Genomic DNA, 20,900 nt, shown 5'->3' with positions numbered 1-20,900 from the left:
TATCTTTGATACTCTGCTTCAGTCTTTCCAGTTCATTGAAGAAGTATTTATGTGGTACTTAATATGTGCTGGGTCTCCTATTTCAAGGCTGTTCCTACAGGACCTTTTTTGTTCTTCACCTAGTTATACAACCAGCCTTCCTTCCTTCCTTCCTTCCTGAGGGCAGTAAACACCTTTTCCTCTTAACTCATACTACCAAGAATCCTCTTGCCTAAAAACTTCCTTGAAATGTGGACAACTGAAACTCATATTTTAGGAAATATCATTAAGAGTCATAGTTCCTGGGGTAGCTGGGTGACTCAGTAGATAAGAGTGACAAGCCTTGAGATGGTGATCCTGGATTCAAATGTGGCTTCAGACCCTTCCTAGCTATGTGACTCTGGACAAGTCACTTAATCCCATTTGCCTAGCACTTACTGCTCTTTTGCCTTAGAACTGGTACTAAATATCAATTCTAAGGCAAGAAATTAAGAGGTTTTTTTTTTTTAAGAGTGATAACTCCTCAACAGAATCACTCTATTTTCATACCAACTCTCTTTTACACATAGATAACCAAGTAGAGTACACAATGAAGATGATTCATGATTTACTTTTTTTTTTTAAACCCTTTTAAAACCTTTTAAACACTTCTGTTTATTGGCTCATAGGTGGAAGAGTGGTAAGGGTGGGCAATGGGGGTCAAGTGACTTGCCCAGGGTCACACAGCTGGGACATGTCTGAGGCCGGATTTGAACCTTCATGATTTACTTCTAATGGGTTTTAGAAGATACAAAAGAACAAATTCCTTGAGGGAAAGTATTGCCTCCATTTTAAATTTCTGTTTTCCTGGTGCCTAGCAAAGTGCAAGTGTTTAACAAATATTTGTTGGATTTAGCAAATAGATTTTCCTAATTGTTTTACCTAAGCTGATGTGTAACATGATTTTTCATTCACATAACAATATGAAATGAAACACTTAATTCTGTTTTGCCTAGGATGAAGCTTAAAATGAACTTTCATCAAAGAATGGCAGGAAAGGCAGCTTAGAAGTAGGCAGAATAAGGGAGAATGGGTGGGCTTCAATGCTGGACTCAGCATCTATAGCAGACATAGGAATGAAGAAGGGATGGCTCTAAGAAGCTATTTCAGGGGAAGAATGGGCAAAATTGGTTAAGTCTGAGGAGTTTGATGCTTTGGGTATGTTCAGTCATTTCAGTTGTGTTGAATGACTCTGCACATCTCCTGCCCACCCCACTAAACAGAGAAAGATCAAGGCCAAGGCTCAGCCTCGGGCTCAATAAACAATTTCTGAATAAATATATACCAGTGATACTTTTCTTCTCTCTTTTTCTCCTTACTTTTAAAGCACTTACCTGAAAGAAATATGACTTCACTCATCCCCAACATTTGATGGTAGAGGAGAAGTCATTTTCTTCTCCTTGATTGGTTACAGGTGAGGAATCTGAAACCTAGGTAAGAGAAGTGACCCAGGGTCGAGGTCACCTCCGTGATAGGGTCAGGACTGACCTTAGACCCCAAGAGGACTGGTCCCTCAGCCAATGATAGTGTCCCCCTTCCTCTCCCAGGTCCCTTTGCCCTTTTGGGAGTCATGGTGCCCTACATACTGTCACTGGCACGGAGAGGGAGGGGACCCAGCAGTCTGCCAGGGCTCGGGGCTGATCCTGGTACACTGGGTGAGGACAAGGGAAACAGAGCAAGGAGACGCTGCCCCCTAGCAAAAGCTCAGGATATAGACTACCTAAAGAGATTGGAGCACGCAGGCGCAATCCTCCTCCCCTCGGCAAAGTCCCGAGCGCGTGACATCCCGTACGCGCACGGGTACGAGCACCTCTATTCCCCGCCCCTAGCTAGGAAGGGATTGGGGAAAGCGCGAGGAGATACTGGCTAAACGCCCTGGAAAATTCCACTCCCTGACTATGTCCAACCTCTCATCTTCACGCGCGCGCGCATTCTCCGTCCTCCCTACGGTCTCCCACCTTCCCGGCGTCCCCCGCGTGCACAACATGGCGGCGCCCTTGAGGCAGGGGGTATTTTCCCTGTCCCGGGTTCTGGGACCTTGTTCTCGCCAGGTGGGTAGCAGCGGGGTACAGGGGGCGAGAAGAAGGAGGAGACCGGGTGGTGCCGAATTCTGGGGTGATATTCAGGCGAGACCCAGCTGGGAAGAAAGCCTGACTATGGGGTCGCTTGCCTTCCTCTGGTCTGTCTGGGTCCTGATGGAAGCCTGAGGCTCCGCAGTAGAATCGTAGAATGAATGAATGAGTGAACATTCGTTGAATGCTTACGATATTATTCTGAGTTTGGAGATATAAATAAAAGGTTGGGATGTGTATGTGCATGCCAGGCATAATGAACAGACAAGACAAACACACTGAGGCATTATTTTACAATTATTCACTGGCCTAATATCAATACTATTAGAGAATAAGGAAATCTGAAGCGGAGGTGGGGTGGGAGGGTGGGGGATTGAATTGAAACAGGATTAGTGGAGCAGTCAGAACACACACACAACATTTATGGATTAAGTTTGTCAATCTTATATGGGCCCAGTTCCTGTTGCCCTAGAACAGTAGTACATTAGTAACAAATACTGCTGATCAAAGATAACCATAACAAATATAATAATGCAGAAGTTTGAAATGGTGCAACAATTACCAAAATGTGAAATAGAGACATGATATAAGCACATGCTGTTGGAAAAAATTGTGCAGATAAACTTGGTAGATGTACCACAAAACTTCAATTTGTTAAAAACAAAACCCTGTAAAACACAATAAAATGAATTGCAATAAAACAAGGTATGCCTGTAATTAACAGAGAGAAGATATTATTATTAAGGGGGTTTGGGGAAGGCTTCCACTAAAAGATGGAATTTTAGTTGAGGCCTAAAGGAAGCTAGGGAGGTCAGTGGGGTTCAATAGGCAAAGTGGAAGAGGGTGAGTGTTCCAGGCAGGGGAGATAGCCAGAGAAAATTTTTAGAGCTGGGATATTGGTTGTCCTGGTCAGGGAACAGCAAAGAGGTGAGCTTCAGAGATTGTCTCTTTCCTTGAGGAATTACTACTTATAAAGAAAAGTAATGGAAAGAGTGGGATATTTTTGTTTAGGAAGTTACAGAGTTGGTGAGTGAAGCTTATGGAATGAGGATGGAAATTTTTTTTCCAATCTGAATGACAGTACTGATTTGATTTTGGTTCCAGAATTGGAAAGGGGGTAGTAGTCTTGGAACTGTGGGTAGACACAGGCAGCAAAGCTACTGGTGAGAAGATGGAAGAAAGAGGAGTAATACGTAATCAGCCTAGAAAGGTAGTCTGGAGTCAGACTTTAAATGACAAAAAAGTCTTTGTATTTTATCCTCATGGCATTAGGGAGCCAATATTTGTTCTTGAGCAAAAGAGTGACATGATCAAACTTGTACTTTAGGAATATCATTTGGGCAGCTCATTAGAGGATTATTTGGAGAAACTAGACAGGAGAAGTATAAAATGAGAAAGGAAAAGGTAGGTTGGAACCAGACCTAGAAGAGCTTTAATTCTGTAGGCAATAAGGGGTTTGAGCAGAATGGCATGGTCACACCTTTGCCTTATGATGACAAGATGTATGGTTGTGCTAACCTGAAATGAAACAGATGGAAGTATGTAGGGTCCTTCCATTGAACTGTGAGCTCCCTTGTAGTAAAGATTCCTTCTTCTCTTTATTTGATGCATTGATATCTAGTACGGGATTCTGCTTGTAGTAAAAACTTTGGAAATGTTTCTTTACTAACTCATAAGTGTTCATATGTCAGACTTTCCTCCAAAAGGATAAAACATATCTTCTTTTTTCCACTCCTAGAATTTAGAAGCCTTGTTCTGCCCAGCCTGTGTCACCCAGCCCACCACTGTGATCCCAGTGAGAACCAAGAAGCACTTTATACCTCCTATATATGAGCCTAAATACAAAACTGAGAAAGAGTTTCAGGACCGAGCCCGTGCTGCAGGGATTGTCATTCCCAAAGAACGTCTTGAGCGTCCCATTCATTTGGCTTGCACAGGTGAGGGTCAGCATCTTGGAATGCTAGCTACATCTGACCTCAGTGATCTCCTTGGAAGAGGAGATTCTTTGGTGATAATAAGTAAAGCTGAGATCAGTTCAACCTTAATCATTATCACCTTTACATAAAGCACTATTTCCTATGCACTTTTCTATTTTTTACTTTGATTATTTTCACTCCGTGTTTGGGAAGTAGGAAGGACTAGGAATACAGCTCACTTTTTCCTTTCTTTCACAGCTGGGATTTTTGATGCCTATGTTCCTCCTGAGGGGGACGCCCGCCTAACATCCCTCTCCAAGGCCGGCCTGCAGCAAAAGACAGAGAAACTAAAGCAAGGCGTGGCCTCACAGTTGGCGTAAGTGTGTGAGCTCCTGGGGTTTAATCTGGACACGGCTTCCTGCCTTAGCAGTCAGGTATTTTGTTCCCAAAGGGGGCATTCTTAGTTCCTTATGTTTCAGAATAGGCAAAACCCTTTTATATAGTCTAACAGAAACTAGTTTAGAGGGTTAATAGAAAGTACCATCACATTCTCTTATTCTTGGCCTTTCTTCATCTAGATAAATATGTTGTTATCTTTCAGATCATCCTTTTAAGTCCTATGTTTTAGAGAGTAGAAGTACAAAGAATTAGAACGAGAAGGGATCTTAATGACCACTTGGTTCAACAGTTTTTAATGGATAAGGAAATTAAAGCTCTTGGAGCTGACATTACTTGTTAGGATTCACACAGTTAATGGCAGAATTGGGATTATAACCCAGTTCTGTTCATTTCCAGGCCAATGATCCTTCTTCCAGGTCAGTGTTTCTCAAACTGTGCTGCAAGGAGCCCTGAAACACCCCAAGTTGCTTTTTAAAATAAACTTTGGGGGCAGCTAGAGAGCCAAGCCTAGAGATGCCTCAGAAACTTCCTACCCATGTGATCCTGGGCAAGTCACTTCACCACTGTTGTCTAGCCCAGTGCTGGTGAACCTTTTAAAGAGCACATGCCATGCCCTACCCATCACCACCACCACCACCACCACCACCACCATCACCATCACCATCACCATCACCATCACCATCACCATCACCATCACGGATCCTGTATGGAGGAGGATCTATTTTTTAGGATGTTGTTGACTACCTTAGGCAGCTCTCTTCAGGAAAAGCCAGGTGGGAGAGATTCTTGGATTAGCAAGTCCTGCCACCATTTGATTATGGGGAGAAGAGGTAGTTTATTTTAAACAGGGCCTTAGAATAAGAGCTTCCCTTTTTTTAAAAAGCTTCCCTTTGGGGCAGCTAATTCTAATCTGAGTTCAGGTCAAGTCTGGGCTTGCAAGAATTGCTATACCAATGATTCTTGTCTGGCTACAGTCCACCTGACATGAAGTCTAGGTGAGGGTGGCACTGCCAGGGGCCCTAGTTCTCCCCCCAGTCTTGGAGTTTCTTTCCCTTTAGCAAGCCAGCATGTATGCATTTAAAACTCTCTGATGGGGGTGGAGTTTGCTGCAGGGGGGTCTTGATGGCCTCCCCAGGAGGGGAGTGGTCTTAGTGCAGAAGGGGGTCTTCCTTGGGAGGTTCGGATCTTGAAAGCAAAGAAGGAACCTGAGGGAGGGAACAGGGGAGACTCCATAGGCTCAGAAAGTCAGATGGGGGTGGGGCATTCAATATCGGGTTATTGGGCATGAGCCTCTATCACTGTTTCCTTCCTTCCCTTCACCCAGGGTGGCTGCATTCAGCTGGGGGGGGGGGGGGCTTGGCCTGTTCCTCCTCAAAGGCTGGAGCTCAGAGTCTCCCCCTCCAGCCTTGGCCTCCTCTCCTATGGAAGGAAAGTCATGGTAGTTTGGGGCCAGACAGAGGAGGAGAAAGGGAGAGGGAATGGCCTGAGTGCTCTGCTCAGGGAAGGTAATAAGTGCAGAGGTGTGGTGGAGAGGATTAGGAGAGCAGTTCTGCTGCTGCCCCTCTGCCTTTTTAGTAACTAACTCTACCAGGGATGTTGTACATGCCCACTAAGAGGTCTCTGCATGCCATCGTTGGCATATGTGCCATAGGTTTGCCATCATAGGCCTAGCCCTTACTGTTCTTCTGCCTTGGAACTAATGTGTAATATTGATTCTAAGATGGAAGAAAAGGGCTTAAAAAAAATAATAAACTTTATGTTGTTTGCTAATCAAAATTAAAACAATAATTTTAGAGCATTTTACTACAAGGGTTCTATCAAAGTTTTGTTTAAACTAAAGATTTCTATCACCGAGGAAGTTTTAAGAATCACATCTGATTATTATTATAATCCAGATTATACCTGGAACTCAAGTTGTCTCAGTTTACATGTAGGTTACGATAATGGAGATTGTTGGTTCCCACCTATTTGTTTCTCTTTTAGAGTCAGGATTGCACAGGGAATAGAATGTTGCTATTGGAATCAGGAAGAATGAGTTTAATTCTGCCTCGGATGTTTACTACTTGTATAATTCTGAACAAATTAAATTACTTAAAATTTCTGAATCTCATTTTCCTTGCCTATAAAATAGTGGTAATTATATCTGTACAGTCACTTGCTTCCTGAGGTTGTTGTGAGGCTCTAATCAGTGTGTAAAGTGCTTTGCAAACCTTAAAGTGTTATTTAAATAACAGCTATTAAAATTTTTTTTCCTGTATTTTGCATGGTGTCTTATGAAATGGTTTTCATGCTTTTTTCCCCAGAATTCGGAAAGTGAGAGAATATGATGCTGATTTCCGTACCAAGACCTTCCCAGAAAAAGCTCAGCAGATCTTCGTTGAAGCTCATCAATGCCTCAACACGTGAGGAATTGGGGCGGTGGGGAGGAAGACAGATGGAGATCTATATCTTGTATCCATTTGCTTAGGCTTCTTTTTCTACTACAGATTAATGGAATATTCTGCCTGGGTTGAGGAACACTGCTTTTTGGAGTTCTTGGCCTCTGCTTGGGCCATGAGACTTTTTGATCAACCTTACAGCTTAAAATGATGCCAAATAATTTTCTCTACTCCTGAAAGTTCAAGGTTGCCTTAATTTTCCCTTGGATCTCAGATTTTTAAGGGAGGTTTTGTTGGCTTCAAATCCTTATGACTGCAAAGCTCTAAACCCATAGCACAGAAAGCAAAAGCCAGTGACATGTTTCTTTTCTTCTTTAGCTCAGATCATGACCGACTTCATGCCCTGGTAACTGAGCGCTGTTTCCCAGTAAGTCTTTCCCTTTGCTTGGAGCCAAGCAGGCTTCAGGCTTCTCCTCTGCTCCTCTGTTTTTTACTGCTTGTTGTTTTTAGGAAAGATCTTTGTTGAGGGTACAATGAAATTGAGATGCCAGTTTTCATTTCACAATTTTTGTTTAGACTTTGGTGATTTAATGTGGGATTCTGCTGAGAGCTTTAGATGCTTTATTTTTTTTTAAAATTTATTTAATTAATTTAGAATATTTTCCCATGGTTACAGGATTCATATTCTTTCCCTCCCTTTTTCCCTCTTCCCATAGCCAATGAGCAGTTCAGCTGGGTTTTACATATATCATTGATCAAGAGGTATTTCCATATTATTAATATTTATAGAGTGATCATTTAGAGCAGTGATTCCCAAAGTGGGTGCTACTGCCCCCTGGTGGGTGCTGCAGTGATCCAGGGAGGCGGTGATGGCCACACTTTTTTTGTATTACATTCTATTCTGAGTTCAATAAATAGTTTCATAATTTCCAGGGGACGCTAAGTAATATTTTTTCTGGAAAGGGGGCGGTAGGCCAAAAAAGTTTGGGAACCAGTGATTTAGAGTCTACATCCTCAATCATATCCCCATCAATCCATGTGCTGCTGAGAGCTTTCAAAAGGAAATAAAACTACTTTCAATAATAGAAATAATTACACCTTTATGTACCACTTATAGCTTCATAAAGGGCTTGTCTTAATAGTAGCTTGCATTTATATAGCACTTTAAAGTTTGCAAAATACTTTTCCTACTGTACTTCATTTGATTCTCAAAACAACTCTATACAATAGATGATATTATTATATCCATTTAACAGATGAGGAAGTTAAGTGACTTCCAAAGTCATTTGTCTAGTCAATACCTGGAGAAGGATTTGAACTCAGGTCTTTCTAACTACTGTGCTTGTGCTCTGCCCACTTTATTATGCTATTTCAGGCTATGATCAGACATGTATTGATTGAATGCACAGAGTACTTGAGTATGTAATAATAGAATAGATGTTTCCCTTTTTAGAATTGCTTACTCTTACATAAATCCTCACTATATTTACCATACTATGTGTCAATCAGATACTCTTGGGGCATATAAAAGAAAGCTGTAATCTTTTCCCTAAGAGTGATATTTGAGAAAACAGAGCACCCATTAAATTGGTAGAAATATAAGCAGTAATGAACAACTTCTGAAAGAACAAGGTGAAAGAAGTAGTACAACAGATAGAGACTTAGGCCTGGAGTTGGGAGGACCTGGATTCAAATTTGACCTCAGAAACTTCCTAGCTCTGTGACCACCCTGGGATAATCATTTAACTCCAGTTGGCTAACCTTATCATTTTTCTGTCTTTAAGACAGAAATTAAGAGGTTTTTTGTTGTTGTTTTTTTTTTTTAAGGGGAAAAAAGCCCAGAACATGGAGAGAAAAGGGTGGATTGAATATGTTGACAGTTTATACAATGGGTTGGGTCAGTCTGATGAGGTTTCCTGGAAGAGGTGGACTTTTGATTTTTATTTCTGTAAGAGCAAAGATGTAGCAGGTGGCTATTCTAGGAGCAAGACCCAAAGGTATTAAAAGGAAGACCTGAAGAAGATGGAACAGACAAGAGGAAACTTGGTTGAAAAGGATGGTTTTGGCTATAGAGTTGTAGGAAATGTGAGGCCATATGACAGTGTCAACTGCTACTAAAGGAGAAACTACTCATATTTAATTTCCTGTAAAACCAGGAGATGGTGTGGGACATCCAACTTAAGACAGTTCGTTGGAGCTTTGTGGAATCTCTGGAACCACCAAGAGTAGTTCATGTTCGTTGCCCAAATATGGTGAGCGAGGGCAACATATATGGCCAGGTCACTGTCCGCATGCACACTCGCCAGGTAAGAGGACCATTTCTCTCATACCACCTCATTGTACAGGTTGTACAGCTTCACACAGAATGGTTTCTAAAGAATCTAGAGTGGACTCAGCCTTGTATGCAGTGTCTTTCCCCCTCCTACCGTCATAGTCATAAGGTAGAACTCAGGAAGTCTTTCCCTCTTGTGTCATCCTGGGTTAGTTAATGGAGTTTGTACAGGGTACAAAGATTGTTTCAAGTTAGTCTTGTATGTTTTCCCTTCTCATTTCTCCTTACTTCCTTCAAGAACTTTCCATGGGCTAATAGGTTAATTTTTAATTCCTATAGACTCTGGCTATCTATGACCGGTTTGGGCGGTTGATGTATGGACAAGAAGATGTGCCCAAGGATGTGTTGGAGTATGTGGTATTTGAGAGACACTTAACAAACCCATATGGGGCCTGGAGAATGCATGGCAAAATTGTTCCTGCTTGGGCCCCTGCTAAGGATCCCATCCCCAAGGTAAAATACTTGGGTGCCTAATTGTATATTTTTCAGGTGCTTTGACTTCTTAGGCCACCTAGTGGGGAGAGGTGGCAATGCATTGGTCCAAAGTAGAATCCCTTAGAGATGCCAGTTACCATGGAACAGGGTAAGAGATAACTCTGCTTTCTACTCTTTCAGACGGTAATGATTCCTGGCCCCAAGCTCCAACCATGGGAAGAATATGAAGAAGTGAATGTGGAAGTTCAAAAGTCTCAGCCTGTTCAATGGCACAAGTAGAGTGCGGTAGAAAGCTTTGGTGATTTGGCATTGGAATTGAAGAGACATTGGAGAGCATCTGAAATCAGGTCTTCCCACTGTTTTGGTTCCCAGAAGAAAGCATGAAGCCACCTTCAGCCACCTTTTTGGTTTTTAATAAAGAAGGACAGTTGTTTGAAATAAAACCCAGTCAGGGATTTCAAACTAGTTTTAATGGATTCTATGGTTTCCACTTATACAGGATGGGTCTTCAGCCTGGATTGAAAATAGAATTTGAAATGGGAGATGTAGCAGTCACAGGAAAGGGGGAAGGAGTCATTTGGGAATAATAGGACATCAACCAAGGCAATTTACCTGCCAGATAGACTTATAATCCTTTCAGTCTTCTTCATCAGGTTCCTAGTTATCATTTGCAAGAACCCAGTATTAATATGTAAAAGAGAAGGGGATTTGGTGGGGCTGGGCTCATCTGGAATATCAGTCCACAAATTTTTGTTACACATATCAGTACCTCTCAGCCATAGTAACTACTAGAACATAGTAACATGTTCTAATTTTCCCTTTCCTGTCTCAGTTGTAGGAAAAAGAAAGGAGATGAACCCATATAAGGAGCAATAGAACTTTGCAATGGGGAATTTAATCTTGCATCCCCAAAACCATTCCTATTGAAAGGAACTTCAAGGATTTCCAATTCTGCTGTGTCCTTGAATTATCAGCTTGATATCTGAATTCATCATCCTTGACCCACACATAGCCCTTTGAGGAAACAACTTTGGTCATTGGAAGTCCTCTTCCTAAGGCTGCCTTTATTTGTCTTCTATTAAAAAATGAATTCATTTTTCCAGGAAGAGGTTCAAGTCTGTCATTCTAGGGTGAAGGGATGAGGGTATGGAGGAGTTTGCCTTAGATAGATAGGAGATGGATTTTTAGCTGGCTTCAATGTAATTTGGCAAGTTCATGTAGAAGCTAGAGTTTAGTAGCAGAGTTTAAATATTCAAACCTTCTAAAACCACCACACCAGTCTGATCTCATGACAGCAGAAGTTTGACTCCCAGACAGTTGTACAGAAAAGCTCTGGCTGGAGAAACAAAGACCCAATCCCACCTGCCTTATAAAAAGAATAGTGTACCTGGCCATTTGATGCTGTCCCCCACCCATCTCCTCTTGCAGCTTTCCTTTAGCTAAGTTCTCAGCCATTTTGTCTTGATAGGTACAGCTTTGTAGGATGTACATTTGGCTTTGATAGGGGATGATTTAATCTGATGAAACAAAAAGCAAGTGCTAAGAGTAGGGTAGACCTAGGAAATATGAGGAGGTGGAAGATAATCTTGAGAAGTAGAGATTGGAGAAACAAAAACTTCCCCTTAATGGACAACCAAGGAACTGATCCTCTAGATGTGAGAAAAATTATCACTTGTTTTTTCAGGGAAGTGGAATATCCTTGTCCCATTCCCCTAGACCTGTATTTCTGAGCTAGAACACTAAGAGATTCCTAAATTTCCATCCCCTTGCTTACCATCAGGGAGGAGAGGATAATGTAATTTCATTTCCCTTTGATACCAAATCTACAAGTGAGTAGATGGCCCCAGATGTTAAGGCAGTGCTGAAAGGGCCTAGCAGAAAGCCATCTCTTTTCTATCAGGAAAGGGCCTGTTGTCAGAGGAGCAGCCAGATGAATCTTGGGGCTCCCTAGTTCCTCTCTGGCACATATTCTGTGCCCTACTTCTGTTTACTAACTGATCCCATTTAATTTTGGGACAGAAATTGTCCTCAGTACACTGAATTCAGCTGTGATGGTCAAGAAGAATAATGTTCTTCATTTCTTTTGTCATAGAAGGGAACAGTGGCCAACCTTGCTGTTCAGAGACAAACCAAATCAAAGTATGATTTATGGAATGAGTCAGCATAGCAAGTACAACCTGGCCCAGAACCTACTGTTTGTACTCTGGCTAGAGTCTAAAGCAACCAGCCGTTTCTATTTAAAGCCAGGACTAGGGTCAGTGCATGGTAGGTAGGAGCAATTCAGAAGTGTTTAGGAGAACTTCAATGAGAATGAGGTCACCCAGTCCCTGGAAGTGGATGTAATGTATTACTAACCCATCTCTTCATTTTCCTCTCTTGGAGAGGAAATACTTTGTTCTGTGGTTATAGAGAGACCATGGTTTTAAAAGGGCATTTACTCTTTTTTTAAAAAAACTTTTATTGATATATTTTGTCCTTAGATCCCAATCATTTCCCACTCTAGGGCACTTATTCCTGAAAAAGAGCATTTTTTTTTTATTAAGAGGATTTTTTTTTTAAACCCTTAACTTCTGTGTATTGGCTCCTTGGTGGAAGAGTGGTAAGGGTGGGCAATGGGGGTCAAGTGACTTGCCCAGGGTCACACAGCTGGGAAGTATCTGAGGCCTGATTTGAACCTAGGACCTCCTGTCTCTAGGCCTGACTCTCAATCCACTGAGCTACCCAGCTGCCCCCCTGAAAAGAGCATTTTTATCTTGTAATTCACTTGGCCAATTTGAAGAAGTCAGTTCTAGGGAGAGACAGGAACTCCCGGACACCTGGAGATCTTTCCCTCCTTTCCAAGTATCATTCTAGGTCTCTGCGGAATTATTTTCTTAAGAAAGGTGATACCCACATCTCTGCAGGTGTACCTTGAGAATATTCTATAGCTAGGACTGTGGTCTTGCTCTACTAGTCCCAGGCTCCTCTGCTGGACCTGTGTGTTTTATCTCCCTCCTCCCCACCCCACTCTTTTTCTTCTCTGTTTTTATCTGCTAGTCATTCCTAGAATCCTCTTAATTTGACTATTTAGGCTGGTATGGTTCTGAAAATAGCCTAAAGGCAGTATAGGGCATCTCCTTAGTGGGCCCCTTTGGATTATAGGATTCTTTGTTTTTACATACAGGAAGTATTTAACCTGCCCCACTATGGTACTTCTAGAAAGTGGAAGAGCAGTAAGTGGTGGCAGCAGCAGCTGTGGGCCTGACCTTTCCTTTGTATTCCTTCTTCCTTCTTTGGGAGTGAAGGTATGAACACAAGAATACAGCCTGTTTACCAGTCTGGGGCAGGTGATTTGGAGTGGTTCCAGCATTGAAGCAAGAAGTGCCCTTTGGTCTCCTTTCTAAGAGAACCAGGAAGAGGGGACGGGGGTCACCTTGAGGAGGGAATATTCCTTCAAACCAACAAGAATGGGATAGGGTCCCAGGAGATATGCCTGGTGACTGGGAGAAAGGTATTTTTGGAAGAAATCTGACAGAGCCGAAGAGAAGGATCTTGGTTTTTCTTGACTATCCTCTGGAGGAAGGGATTATCAAGCATTATTTTGAACATATGGGTGTCAATAATTTTATAAAGAAAATTCATTGCTTTCCTTAGCTGTGGCAGGTTGAAGATCAATGAAGCAGACAGGAAAAATAATCAAAAGTCAACATGACAAGATCAATAAGGCAGGTTTCATATTTTTCCATAAAGATCAGGTGATTTGACTTAACCCATTGTAGTATTCCTGACGGTGGGGACCATCTTCTATCCTGAGTATGGAATAGCTGTCAATATATTCGAGCAGAAATCATAGAGCAGATATGACTGGACATGTATGTTGCAAATACCTGGAATGGTTGGATTTTTTTTTTGTTCACACAGACACTTGAACCATGCCATTTGTATACTTCAACATGGACCTGGGAGACCTTTTGGAAATAGGTGAGGCAGGGACTGCCAACTCCTTCCCAACCCACACCACTGACTTAAATGTGGAATCAAAACTTGGACACCCTAGTGACAAACACAGAAGGTGATGCATATTCTAGTTAACTAGGAGGATTCTTCAGAGATATTTGTCCTTTTGGTGGGAAGGGGTTAGAGGGAGACTTAAAACAGAGGTGAACGTGTAGTTTAGATAGCTGCAAAATCACTGGACAATTCAAGTCTGTATTTACTTTAAAATCAGTTTTCTTTTGACCCATTTAGTAGTTGTTTAGTCATTTCAGTTCTGACCTCTTTATGACCCTATTCAGGGTTTTCTTGGCAAAGATAAGAGTGGTTTACCATTTCCTTCTCCATCTGAGGCAAACGGGGTTAAGTGACTTGCCCAGGATCACACAACTAGTTAGTTTCTGAGTCCAAATTTGAACGCAGATCATCCTGACTCTTAGTCTGGCAGTCTATCCACTGCATCCTCTACCTCTCCCATTTAGAAGGGAAAGGTACCAACTCACAACTAGCAACAGAGAGCCCAGTTTGAAAAGGATATTTACTCTTACTTTTTTAAAAATGTTTTATTGATACCTTCTATCACAATTTTTTCCCACTCCAAGAAACTTATTCCCAAAAAGAGCATCTTTGTACATTTTATAACCCTTTTGGCCAAATTGAAGAAGTCATTTCTAAGGAGAGACAGCTGATGGGGTTGAGTCCCCAGACTGAACCTCAGGGGACATTGTTCCTTGGCCCCCTGTTGAGGAGGGAGGCTGTTGACCTTTGACTTCTTGAATACTCTTCTCTGAGGTTGGGCCAGCCTCTGGCTTTCCCTCTGAAACATTTTGGGGTCCTCCATCACCTTCAAGAGAACTGACACTAACCACAGGGATAGAAACTTTGCTTTCTGGAAGAAGATAGCCTAGAGGTCTATGGACTGAATAGCTAGATGGTTTCTCTTGGACTGCTAGGATAATTTCTGCTTTAGTTTCTTCTGAAACCTGAGAGGCAGGTTTCCTAGATAAAGCTCTGGTCTCTGCTGTGATACTCTCCATGTTTCCCCATGGGCATACCTCTGCTGTTATATTCTCCATGCTTCCCTGGCAAGTGGTTTGGGGATTGTCTGGCTGAAGAAAAGGGCCTGCTGGGTCTGTATTCTCCCAAGGACAGACTTCTTGGCTAAGTTTCTCTGTTTCTGATACATGCTCTCCAGGCTCTCTGGATCTCTCTTTTTTGGATGTTTTTCCCTTCTGTTCTTGGGATTCTACATCTGGGCCCTCTACCAATCCCCCTTTCTCTGCTGCTTCTTTGCTCATGTCCCAGGGGCAGATCTTTGCTTTCCCACTGTGTTGAGGATCTTCCGCTTTGCTTGAACTTATTTTACCCTCCACACCTTCTAATTTCTGGGAACCAGCTTTTAGTTCACCAGTGTCACGAGGATCTGGTTGGAAGGGGGCATCCCCCAGGTCTGTGCTCTCCCATAGATCAACTGTCTCTTGCTTTCGGATTAGCTTCCCTTGTTTTTTATGTGTAGTGACAGCAGCTGCTTGTGTTTGTGATTTTTTAGAGAGTTTTCTTTTTTCCTCTTGAAATTCTCTGTCTTGATCCTGCCTCTCTGTCAGTCTCTCAACTGGTCCTTCACTCACTTCCCAGGGACAGATTTCTGTCATACTGCTTTCTGGAGCATCAACTTCTGGATCAGTGGCTTCCCATGGACACACCTGAATCACTCTATCCCCTACATTGCCAAGTACTTGGGAGCTGACAATGCCTTGATCATCTGCTTGGATGGATGGATCCCCTGAATCTGATTCCTCCCATGGACAGATGGATTCCCTCCCTCCACTGAGTTTGTTTCCTTCTTTAGAAGTGTGATCTTGAGTCTTTAAAGATATCTCTTTCTCAAGGGTTGCCTGATCTTTCTGTAGGTTTTCCCCATCTGTTTCCTGTCCCCATCTCCCTTTCTCTGTTGTTTTGTTACTCACTTCCCAGGGACAGATCTCTGCCTTCTTAGTGGAAGGATCCTCTTCCACTTCCCAGGGACATACATCAGCTACTTTGCTGTCAGATGACTGTGAGGTCAATGGGGCCAGAGCTGAGGGATTCCTCAAGTGCATGCTATTGTCCCAAGGACAACCGGATTCCTGCTCTTGAATCAGTTTTGCAACTTGTTTTGATGTTTTACCTCTCAGCTCTTCAGAGCTCCCCTTTTCCAGAACTGTCTCCCTAGCCTCTTTGGATTCCTCATCTTTCTCCTGTCTCGGGCCCCCTTTCTCAGTTGTTTCTTTGTTTACTTCCCAGGGACAGATCTCTGCCTTTACATTGGGCAACCCTGCTTCCACTTCCCATGGACATACATCAGCTGTTCTGCTCCCCACAGTGCTCACTACCTGAAAACTAGCTTTGAGTTGACCAGTGGCTTGACTACCCATTTGTGGAGAGAAGTCCCCTGGGTCCGAGGTCTCCCAGGGACAAGTTGCCTCCCTCTCTGGTATTAGTCTCTCTGCCTTTTCCTGAGCAAGGACAACTATTTCTTTGGATTTTCTGAGTCCTTTTTCTATATCCCCCTGGGAATCCTTAGCTACCTCAATTTCCAATGCATTTTTCTCTCTTATATCCATTGGCTTCCAGGCTATCTCTACTGTCTCAGTAGATATAGTCTGTACTTCCCATGGACAGACCTCAGCTGCCCTGTTCTCCATACTGCCTGATACCTGAGACCTGCCTGTAGGTTGACCTGTTTTCTGAGGCTCTATCTTGGGAGAAGATATCTCCCAGGGGCAGACTGCTTCCTGGGTCTCAATCAGCACATTTAACTTTTTTGAAGCTCCAGTAGTTGCCCCTTTGAATTCCTCTGTATCCTGTTCAAGTGACCTTTTCTCTGCTGCTCCTTCACTCATCTCCAAGGGATAGATTTTCTCTTTAGCAAGCCCTGTCTTATTTATACTTGGTTCAAGGGCTTCCCATGGACAGACCTCTGCTGTTCTATTCCCCATAAGACCAGGCTGTTTAGCAGGGTCTGAATCTAGCGAATGGGTCTCTGGGTCTGTATCTTCCCAAGGACAGGCTGCCTCCCTTTCTTGTTTCTCAGCTTCTTTCCAGAAGCTCTCTTTTCCAGAGACTTTTTGCTTTTCTCGTAGCAAGTCTCCATCTGCCTCCTGGCCTGCTGTCCATTTTCCAACCATTTTGTTCATCTCCCAGGGACAGACCTCAGCTTTTCTGTTGCTAGACAAATCTTCCATTTCCCATGGACACACTTCAGCTACTTTGTTTCCCACATTCCCTGAGAACTCTAAGGTCCCTGGGATCTGAGTTGGGCTGGCTGAGGGACCCCTAAAATCTGTACTCTCCCATGGGCAGAGAGATTCCCATTCCTGACCCAGTTTCTTTTCATCTTTCCAAAGCATTGCTTTTCTAAAAGTCTGCTTTTCTTCCAGGGAGTGCCTATCTATCTCTTGTGACACTTTTTCTTCATCTCTTGTTCCATCATTCACTTCCCAGGGACAAATCTCTGCCTTGGTGCTCTCTTGTTTGTGAGCTTCCACCCCAGTTACTTCCCACGGACATACTTCTTCTGCTCTTCTTCCTATGCTGCCCAGTACCTGGTGGCCATCTTTGGGTTGGTCAGTATGCTGAGGACCTGGTTGGGGTGCGAGGCCTCCTACGTCTGTGCTGTCCCAGAGACAGACTGACTCTCGATCCTGTAGCAGCTGCTCAGGCTTTTTCTGAGCCATGACTATCATTCTTTTGGGTGCTGATTTTTCAAGGGTTTTCTTCTTTTCTTCCTGGGATCTCTGTCCAAAAGTTCCTTTACTCATGTGCCAGAGTGAGGCCTTTGCATTTAGGCTGCCTGGTCTACCAGCTTCTTGCTCTGGAGCCTCCCATGGACATATTTCAGCTGTTCTGCTATCTATGCTGCCTGGCGGCTGGGGACAAGCTTTAATGGAATCCTCATATCTCCCTCTTAGTTCTCTTTCTCTCTCAGAGGTTATCTCAGTTGTCTCCACCTCTCTGTTCTTGCTGACAGGATCCCGTCTAACCTGCCTTGGAGTGGCAACCCCCTTCCACTTTGCTTTCTCAGCTTCCTGGGAAAGTCCCCTGCTCTTGCCCTCTTGCTCCTTGCTCCCTTCCTGGTGACAGACACCCAGCATTTTACTGGTGTGAGTGTTCTGCTGGTTCTGAAGAGATTCCTCATCATCACAAGTAGCCAAGGCTGCTTGTTTGCTCACAGGTTTGGGCCGGCCTGCTCTAAGAGTTCTAGCAGCCAACCCTGTACCCTCTCCGAAAGCCTTCCCCTTCCCTACCTTTTCAGAAGTATCTAGCTCATTTTCTTTCTCCTTGTAGCTGCTCCGGGACCGAGTTAGAGCCTTAATGGCTAGTCCCAGGCTCCTCATGGAGCCCTGTTGAACGGGGGTCTTGAGGCTATGGGATTTGGGAAAGATCCTGTGCCTTTCATCATCGGTGTCATTAACGTCCCCCTCTGGGTGTTCTATTCCAGCCTCCTCACCCTCTGTAGCTTCTCGCTTCTCCACTGCCACTGCCACAGAGAGGGCTCTCAGAAGCCGGGCTCTAGCTGGGGGACGACTGTCCCCTCTGCCGGTCCCAGGAGCAGGGTCCTGGCTTGTACTTTCCACCTTGACTGGTAGTTCTGCATTTTCCCAGGGGCAGACGTAGGTCAGTAAGCTGGGGTCTCGAGCTGGGGCTGGCATTGGGGGTGGGGCAGGGGCTGGAGCTGGAGACAAAGTTGAGGTAGGGGACAGTGTCTGTGAATCTCCTAGGCAAGCCCCCCCTACAGCCAGGATGGGCGAGGAGATCTGATGTCTCATAGGCGAGGGTGGTGGCCACCTCCCACCCGTCTCATGAAGCTTCCCAGAAGCATGGGAACTGTCTACACTGTTGCTCTTGACCGGTGATGGAGGAGGTGACAGGGAATCTCCTCGAGTCCGCTCCAGTCGTCTGGCTGATGGCCTCCTGGCCGGACTGCCTGCCCCTGCCTTGCGCCTCTCCTCCCGCTCTCGTGCCAGCCTATAGCTCTCTTCCAGGTAGGCTTGGCTGGCCAGGAGCAATGCCTTCTCCCGAGAGCCAGCTACCACACTGAGCGATTTCTGCAGAGAGGCGGCCCGTGCCCGGGGTAGCCTCTCTCCCACAGTCAAGTTGTGGGCACTGGCCGACCGGAAGCCGAGCGGGGGAGGCACTTCCATGGAGTCTCGGCTTCCCCCTCTTGAAGCCTTCTTTGCCAGCTTCCTACGGAGAAGAGAATCAAGGAGTGGTGGGTCCTGGTCCCTCCGATGGTCATAGGTGCTGTGGGATTTGCGCAAAGTGGGTGGTGGTCTCTCAGGCGTCTGGACCCCAGAACTGAGGAGCCGCCGCCGAGAAGAACGAGGAAAACTGCCCCGGCCTGGGGAGCTAGGGTCCCTACGAGCCACAGCCTCGGGGAACTCGGCCAGGCACCTCATAAAAGAGCGGCCCAGTCCCCTTCTGGAACTGCCTCTCTTCTTGGGCAGGTGAGGGTTGTTAGCAGCCATCTTCTTGGTTTTGTGGACCTCCAACTGGGCATAGAGCTTCTTTAACTCATCCTGTAGGAGTAAGGAGGAGAATTTAGTTAAAGAGGAAAAAGAGCACCCAGGTATAGCCCTGGCCCTTTCCTCTTTAATCCAAACTCCATTCAGCACCTGCCTTCACATAAGCTATTAAATAGAGAAATCTTCCGTCCATTAAATCACATCCTGCTCTTCCAAATATTGCTTGCAATTTCTTCCTTCACGCCTTTCCTGGCTAATCCCCACTAGGTCCTAGTAGCCGCTTGACCGTAGGTCCCTCTAAGCCTCGACTCAGCTTGGACTCGCCACTCACCAGCAATGTGGCATAGTAGAAAGAGCCCTTGACCTAGGAGTCTGGTGAAGTGAGGCCTGAGCCAGGTCTATTGCAATAACTGCAGCCTCCATTTCTGCCTCTAAAATGCAAATAGCAGCTGCCCACATGGCTGTGGGGTTTTGGAGATCTGGGTGATTTCACTACATAGCTGTTAAAATAGTCTTCCTAATGTTCTTACTCTGTCACTCTAATGTTACAAAGACTTGAATGTCTTCCTTTTCCTAAGTAACCCTTCTAAGAGAGGGGTTCACCATTTTTGTGTCCTGGACCCCTCTGGCAGTCTTGTGTGGCCTATGGACAGGCTTCTCAAAATCATATTTTTAATAATATAAAATACAATTCTCAGGATTACAAAGGAAACTTACAATTATATTGAATATTATTTCAACATATTAAAAAACAACAACAACATCAACAAAGTCTCCAGGCTACAGGTTAAGAACCGTGGGTGTGAGGGTAAAGGGATATACTGCCCTTCTGGCATTTAAGATCAATTACAATCTGGTTCCAACCTATCACACAGACTTCTTTGATAGTCTCCATGATTTCCACATTTCAGCCCCCTAGACCAGGGTTGGCAAAGACGTGGCACGTGTGCAAAGCCAGCACTCAGGGACCTGCTCTGTTCCCCCTCTTCCCAGCATCCAAGCACATTTTTTGCATGCCCCATCCCTCTGTCCAGCTGCCCGAAGTAAGTACTTTCTCCTAGTAATGGGGGTGGGGGGAGCAGCAGCTCACAGACAATTCGAATTTGCTCTCTGGACACTCAAACTCAAAAAAGCTTCGCCAAGGCTGTGACTCTTAGCTGTTCATCTAGATCAGTGGTTCCCAAACTTTTTTGGCCTACCGCCCCCTTTCCAGAAAAAAATATTACCTAGCTCCCTGGAAATTATTTTTTTTTAAATTTTAATAGCAATTAATAGGAAAGATAAATGCACCTGTGGCCATCACTGCCCCAACGCCCCTGATCGTTGCAGCACCCACCAGGGGGCGGTAGCACCCACTTTGGGAATCACTGGTCTAGATTCTAGATGATCTAGATTCTAGAATTATCTAAATTGTGTAGCCTATTACACTTAGGTCTGATATGTGCTCCTTCCACATCTCGGCCTGGATCATGTGCTACTCTCTCCTTTACCCCTCCTACTCTATTTTATTTTTTAGTAAAAATACTTACTTTCTATCTTAAAGTCAATACTAAATTTTGGTTCTAAGGTAGAAGAGTAGTTGGGGGTGGGGGTGGACAGCTGTGTAGCTCAGTGGATTGAGAGCCAGGCCTAGAGACAGGAGGTCCTGGGTTCAAGTCTGACCTCAGATACATCCCAGCTGAGTGACCCTGGGCAAGTCACTTAACCCCAATTGCCTAGCCCTTACTGCTCTTCTGCCATGGAGCCAATACACAATACTGTGTGTATTGGCTCCAAGACAGAAGATAAGGGTTTTAATTAAGAAGAAGGAGAAGAAGAAGAAGAAGAAGAAGGAGAAGGAGAAGGAGAAGGAGAAGGAGAAGGAGAAGGAGAAG

The 20,900-nt window shown here is 44.2% G+C and overlaps 2 protein-coding genes across 3 annotated transcripts in view; one reads left to right on the top strand and one right to left on the bottom strand.

Moving 5' to 3' along the window:
- The first annotated feature begins 1,986 nt into the window (after nucleotides 1–1,986).
- On the top strand, nucleotides 1,987–10,015 carry MRPL45 (mitochondrial ribosomal protein L45). 2 transcript variants are annotated; one of them, XM_044671838.1, is made up of 8 exons: nucleotides 1,987–2,069; nucleotides 3,829–4,027; nucleotides 4,265–4,382; nucleotides 6,709–6,807; nucleotides 7,162–7,210; nucleotides 8,940–9,089; nucleotides 9,395–9,568; nucleotides 9,731–10,015. In XM_044671838.1, the coding sequence occupies exons 1-8, from the start codon at nucleotides 2,004–2,006 to the stop codon at nucleotides 9,827–9,829; spliced, it is 954 nt and encodes a 317-aa protein (XP_044527773.1). In that variant the 5' UTR covers nucleotides 1,987–2,003; the 3' UTR covers nucleotides 9,830–10,015. The 2 variants fall into 2 exon arrangements, with proteins under 2 accessions (XP_044527773.1, XP_044527774.1); XM_044671839.1 differs by having other exon boundaries at nucleotides 2,004–2,073; nucleotides 3,854–4,027.
- A 4,906-nt stretch (nucleotides 10,016–14,921) lies between these two features.
- The window catches only part of GPR179 (G protein-coupled receptor 179), a 20,145-nt gene continuing 14,166 nt past the window's right edge, over nucleotides 14,922–20,900 (bottom strand). The window contains exons 11-12 of the mRNA XM_044675111.1: nucleotides 15,226–19,080; nucleotides 14,922–14,945 (exon numbers count right to left, since the gene is read on the bottom strand). Of these exons, the coding sequence (XP_044531046.1) occupies nucleotides 14,922–14,945; nucleotides 15,226–19,080 (3,879 nt within the window). The remainder of the gene's footprint in view (nucleotides 14,946–15,225; nucleotides 19,081–20,900) is intronic.

The sequence above is a fragment of the Gracilinanus agilis genome, chromosome 4, assembly GCF_016433145.1.
Source record: "Gracilinanus agilis isolate LMUSP501 chromosome 4, AgileGrace, whole genome shotgun sequence".
Lineage (NCBI taxonomy): Eukaryota > Metazoa > Chordata > Mammalia > Didelphimorphia > Didelphidae > Gracilinanus > Gracilinanus agilis.
The sequence above is the reverse complement of the archived record's forward strand: the minus strand, read 5'-3'. Positions and strand labels throughout refer to the sequence as shown.